Genomic DNA, 5947 nt, shown 5'->3' on the forward strand with positions numbered 1-5947 from the left:
TTTATTGTGGTTTTGTTCTGGTTGTTTTATGTTTCATTATTAAATCTACTTCCCTTTAAATCAATCTCTGCTACTTTCCTAACAAAGGATGACTCCAGTGAAATCTTGTGCGAATGGCTGACAAGATGCCTATTAATTTTGATGGATAAACTAATAGCAATCTAGCTTGTTGGACAGGTTTTATCCCTTAAGGTGGAAAGGACTGGCGTTCAATTGAATTGCCACTTTATCGTTTTCTTAAGTTTCTTGCACGTAATGGCATTTACTCGGAAGAAAGCAGAGTGCTGCACCTGGAAGTTCTGAACAGGATTCCCCCCATCAGAAGCCATGAGTCATTAGGAGTCGGCGTGGGTGTATCTGCAGCCGTTTCAGGGAGCTCCCCCGCCATACGTATCTACGTGTGGCAGGGAGCTCCCTGTCTAAAAACGACTGCACGGAAGGCAGCAGAGATGAAGAGGATATGCACCCACTGAATGTTACCCCTCATGTTCCGGCAATGATACAATGGCGAGAAAAAGACGGGCAATCGTGAATGTATTTTCCTTACATAAAAAAAAAAGCAATTCTCCAAGGACACCCATTTCCCCACTGCCTTCTCCCTTTTCCCGCCAAGGATTTCAGCCCTTTCCAGCCCCCTCCTCCCGGTCTTCAGCTTCTCATTCTTACCCTCTTCTCCCCCCCCACCTCTCCCCCCCCCCTTCTTTGGCGCCGTTTTCTTCCCGCCACGTCGAGCCTCCTCAGCAGTCCATTCTGACGAAGAGGCCCGGCGCGGGCTGCCAACTGCAGCAGGGATTGGCCGAGGCAGCGCCAGTGGGCGGAGTCTTCCCGGACTGGAGACCTGCCCGCCGGCTCTCCCCGGCTCCACCCCAGCTCTGCTCCCTCCCACTTTTACTACAGGCGGCTGAAGCCGGGCCGCCGCGCCACACGGGAGGGAGCAGGCTGGCCCGGCACGACCCCGCCCGCAGCTCCCGCCCGTGCCTAGGAGACGGCAGTTGTGCCGCTGCCGCCGCCGCCGTCGCCTCCTCCTCCTCCGAGACATTGCCGCTGCTGCCAACCCCGGCCTGCCTGGAACACGCGGACGGGGCGGGGATGTTGCTCTCTAAGATCAACTCACTGGCCCACCTATGCTCGACGCCCGGCGGGGATCTGCACCCCGTCAAGCCGCTGCCAGGTCAGCTGAAAAGAGAGCGAAAAGGAAGGGGAAGGCGGGAGGCTGGAACCACACCAGTCGGGAATGATCGATGGATGGATGGATAGATGACCTGGAAACACCCCGGTTTAATGAGGCAGGGACTGGATTGGGGTGGGCTGTTTTGGGGTTTTTTGCTTTGCTTTGTTTTTAGGAGGTGGGGGGGGCAAAGACATGTCTGACAGGGCATGGTCTTCAATGAGCTTTCCTTCCTGCTATTTGTAGGAAAGGAAAAGGAATCCCTGGAGAAGCTCTACCAAGTGGGCCCGCTGCTCGGCAGCGGAGGCTTCGGTTCTGTCTACTCAGGCACCAGGCTGGCAGATGGAGCTCCGGTGAGTGATGGGTTTCGAGTGGAGTGTGCCCTCTCGCAGCCTCCATCGTTCCCTATTGTTTTTACCCTTCCCGCCTCCCCAGTAAACTCATGTATTTTCCTTTAGCATTGGCTGCTATATGTATGAATTTTTATTCTCTCTCCCCTGTATTTGAAGGTGGCCATCAAGCATGTGTCCCGGGACCGGGTTTCCGAATGGGGAGAACTGGTAAGTTATGGGAGGAAGGGAGGAATGTTTGGAGTTTTGTTACTGTAGAAAGATCTTCAGTCTGTATTGGATGTTGAACTTCAACTTGTTCTCCTGCTCAGAAATCATTTTTTTCCTCGCCCCTTTTCCCATTCTTTACGCAGCCTGGTGGAACAAGGGTACCCATGGAGATTTTGCTCCTGAAAAAGGTTGGCTCTGGATTTCAAGGGGTGATCCGGCTGCTGGATTGGTTTGAAAGGCCAGACAGTTTCATTTTGGTTTTGGAAAGGCCAGAACCCGTTCAAGATCTATTTGACTTCATCACAGAACGAGGTGCTCTTCCTGAGGATTTGGCCCGTAGCTTTTTCCGTCAGGTGTTGGAAGCAGTTCGACATTGCCACAGTTGTGGTGTCCTGCACAGGGATATCAAAGATGAGAATATCTTGATTGACTTGAGCAATGGAGAGCTCAAACTTATAGACTTTGGATCTGGGGCACTGCTCAAGGACACAGTGTACACGGACTTTGATGGTGAGTGTTCTTAGTTTTCATTCAAAACCGAGCCAGGAAGTTTCATTTCTGAAACATAGTGTTCCCTAGGCTGTGTTTTAGGTAACTTCACAGCAATAGAACAGGTTCTTCCTGTGATTTTAACGATTTGTCTTTTCTCTGAAGTATATTTGATTCTCATAAACCATCCCCTAAATAAAATTGCTCTTGCCCAGAGAACTAATGCTTATTTGTGGCTAACCTTTAATACTGTTTTTCTATTCAATCCGATGGGCTCATAGCCTTACTTAAAAATGTGAAAAGAAAATGTCTTGGGAGGAAAAAAAATCTATTGCAGATCGTTTTCAAGTTATGCTTACTAATTTACCTGCTAGATATAATGGATGTGTGCTAAAATGCATGTAAAATATTCTTGCAAGTCTTTGTTTTAATAGTAGTCTACAAGTCCAAAATAAAAGTATAGACCTAGTGCAGTATTTCTGTGTGGTAAGACTGAAGAGAGGTTTTTGCGTTTTGTCCTTCCCTGTGATGTCTGAATATGAAGCCTTGAGGAAAAGGTTACTGTTAAAAGCTGTATTTACAGACTCACTAAATTAATCATTTCAATAGGGAAGCTGCATTTTGTAGGGCATGAATCCTGTGAAATTTGATCTAGGGGTGATCATTTTAAAATAATCTCACTTTAGCAATAGAAATGCAAATAAATGGTTTTTGAAAGCAAGTTTGCAGTGATTGGGATTTAAACATTAATGTTAGAATAGAGATATGATCTGCATGTGCATTCAAACTGTTCCCAGAAAAGAAACTGCGTTGCTAACAGAGTCATGGAAGACTTCAGAGCCGTTTACTTGAAAAATTTCTCCTGGCTTGATGCTTGTTTGTGTCTTTTGGTCTGGGTTCCCAAATGGCACGCGCTGCCTTGAATTTTTTGTTTTGTTTTTAATTTAACGGTTAATAACCAGGATGGGTTTGCTGCCTTCTTTTAGGCGCTTTCCCAAGCTTCTAGTGCCCCCTTGTGGATTATGAAGTATCTTTTTACAACTCAAAGTTTGTAAACAAGAGTCACGTGGATGGAAACCAGGCAAGCAGCTCTGACCTCAGTATCCTTGCTTCCTGCCAAGAGAGGGAGGAGGGGGGAGAAAGATCAAGCACTACAACAAAGACATCTAGGCAAGAGTTTCTGGCATTGCGCTTACAAGCTGCAGTCTAAGTTTCTTTAAGATATAGACAAATGGTATAAAAGTTCATTTTAAAGATGAAACATATACTAATCTTTTAATAGTTGATAATTAGATCTTTTTAAATTCCTATGCCTCTTGATTACTAATCCATGGAGACTGTCTAAATTTATATCTATATACATCTAACTATAAGGTTTAAGAGTATAGTACTTGTTTCTGACTCCTGTAGTTTTAAAAAAAAATTCCTGATCTATCATCTGTTTTCAGGCACTCGAGTTTATAGTCCTCCAGAATGGATCAGATATCACAGATATCATGGCAGATCTGCTGCTGTTTGGTCACTCGGGGTATTACTCTATGATATGGTGTGTGGGGACATTCCTTTTGAGCATGATGAAGAGATTATAAAAGGCCAGGTCTATTTTCGTCAAAGGATTTCTTCAGGTAAGTGTTAATTTGGGGTGAGTGAAATTCTGTCTGGAATGCTGATCAGAAATAACTTGTTTAGTATATTGGATAAGCAGTAACTAATAATATGCAAGTGCCACTGTCACATAAAGCAACACCTTAGGATTTAAATTTTTGATGATTGCTTTTAGCCAAGGTTTAGAAGCTAGCATTCCTGAAAACTCAATCTAAGAATTTTGATCTTATATAACCTTGGCAAAGTAATAAAGCATGGATGAATGGCTGTTTTGGCTTCAAGAGTTTCAGCTTTGTAAAGAAGTCTCATTTTATTAAATAACCAATTGAGATTTTGCAGTAGCATTTATAATGTTCTATTTTGTAGATGTTCTTCATCAGTGGACCTTTGCTAATTTTGCACTTTCTTTTTTAGAATGTCAGCATCTCATTAAGTGGTGTTTGGCTCTAAGGCCTTCTGACAGGCCATCCTTTGAAGATCTTCTGAATCATTCTTGGATGCAAGATGTTCTCCTGCCTCAGAAAACAGCTGAGATCCACTTGCATAGTCTAATTCAAGAATCTAGCAAATAGTATGTCTCATCCTTCTGAGGAACAAAACAAAATTTTGCCGTATTTGATCTGGTGGAGTGAAGACCTTTATAGAAATGTGACTCATCTTTTTCCAGACATAGGCTGCCTGATGACTTTCTTAAGTCTGAAGAAACTCATCTCTTGTGGGAGAGTGGACTTGCTGTTTGGGAGCCTGACTTATAAATCTTCTCACCACTAGATGAATTGGACAAGCCGAATCCTAGAATATGAAATGAGTGGTGCAAAGAACTAGAGGAGATGTTTGGTACAAGAGAAGGGAGGGAGTTAGTGATTTGGAGCGGCTACCTGCCTTCACTGTGTTACTACTACCATGTTCTGAGTGCCTTCAATTGCAAACTGAGCTGTGCTGGGGGGAAATACTTGAACATTCCTTCACTGCTGCTTTACAGATTTAAGATCCGTCTTAAAATTTATTCCAGTTTCAAAAGAACTACTTCAGAATGAAGGAGATAATATTAGCAACCCTAATTGCTGTCCAGTATAAACTCTGTGTTTGCTTTTGCTGCCTTTTGAACATGAAGGCATCATCTAGTGCACAAACAATGCAACTGTAAACTGTAAATTTGTACAGAATACAAGAACAAAAATTGGTGTACAGAAGATTGTAGTCATAATATTTTTACTTCAGTTTTTTTAATTTATTTCTAGGGTTTTAAAAATGGAATATCCTAACTGGTAGGATTTTATTTATTTTATTTATGAATCATGCGAATTCTTGGCATACACCTCACTGCTATAGCTGTTGACCTGTTCTGCTATGTTGCTACTACTTCAGTTCCATATTCTAATCCCTCTTTGATTATCTTTTGCCTTTTTTTGTTTGATATCTTGCTTCTGTATGGAACAGCTGACTGCCCTTCCCCATCACCTGTAAATAAACCAACTGTTGCTGTTCAGCCTCTCCACATGTTTGAGACTTGTTTTTAACTGGTATTGATGGGGAGGATATGTATAGATAGCGTGTGTATATAGTGCTGTACTTTGAAAGGGAGCAAGATGTCCCGGACTTCAACACTGTCAAACCTTGTTTAAGTAATTTGGTGCGTAGTCTGCTGTTTTTTTTAATAGCTAATACTGTACAGAGAATTCAGAAATGCTATTTTTTTTATACATTCTGTTTTAAATAAAAATGGAATCACTTGATTTAATCAGTCTACTGGATAGTTAATGGTCATATGTCTCACATTCAGTTGTTTAAAACTGTTGCTCTAACTGTATAGTAAATTACTATCGTCCCTCCTCTGACCGTTTACTCAGCAAACCCATGATGTTTGCCCACGATGACATTTCAGATATAAATTGCCTTGGCTACCAATATTTAGTTTCTACTGCAATATCTCACTCTATACATGAAATCTAACCTGATACGGTATCTACTCTATAGTTCTGCAGTATTTCTTTAAATTTGAGATTATCATAGGATCTTACAGATTTTTCTTCTCTTTGTACAGAATATTAACTTTGAATGGTCAATATCTCCTGAGTGGCAGCAGGAATAATAGCATCAAAGAAAGGCCTTGGACAGCCCAGTG

General features: G+C 42.5%; 1 protein-coding gene across 1 annotated transcript; it reads left to right on the forward strand.

Annotated features, from left to right (window-relative positions):
* The first annotated feature begins 833 nt into the window (after positions 1 to 833).
* On the forward strand, positions 834 to 5563 carry PIM1 (Pim-1 proto-oncogene, serine/threonine kinase). Its single transcript, XM_026718166.2, has 6 exons — positions 834 to 1171; positions 1415 to 1521; positions 1678 to 1728; positions 1872 to 2238; positions 3666 to 3842; positions 4237 to 5563. The coding sequence occupies exons 1-6, from the start codon at positions 1090 to 1092 to the stop codon at positions 4392 to 4394; spliced, it is 942 nt and encodes a 313-aa protein (XP_026573951.1). The 5' UTR covers positions 834 to 1089; the 3' UTR covers positions 4395 to 5563.
* Positions 5564 to 5947: the final 384 nt, after the last annotated feature.

The sequence above is a fragment of the Pseudonaja textilis genome, chromosome 3, assembly GCF_049901715.1.
Source record: "Pseudonaja textilis isolate UNSWEBS1 chromosome 3, rPseTex1.2, whole genome shotgun sequence".
In the NCBI taxonomy this organism is placed as follows: domain Eukaryota; kingdom Metazoa; phylum Chordata; class Lepidosauria; order Squamata; family Elapidae; genus Pseudonaja; species Pseudonaja textilis.

What these genes read in the sequence shown, in the direction of transcription:
- PIM1 (XM_026718166.2), top strand. Translation starts at nt 1,090, where the DNA reads ATGTTGCTCTCTAAGATCAACTCACTGGCCCACCTATGCTCGACGCCC. An exon ending in GGCTGGCAGATGGAGCTCCG is followed by an intron (nt 1,522 to 1,677) that starts GTGAGTGATGGG and finishes CTGTATTTGAAG; the next exon opens with GTGGCCATCAAGCATGTGTC. An exon ending in TCGTCAAAGGATTTCTTCAG is followed by an intron (nt 3,843 to 4,236) that starts GTAAGTGTTAAT and finishes TTTCTTTTTTAG; the next exon opens with AATGTCAGCATCTCATTAAG.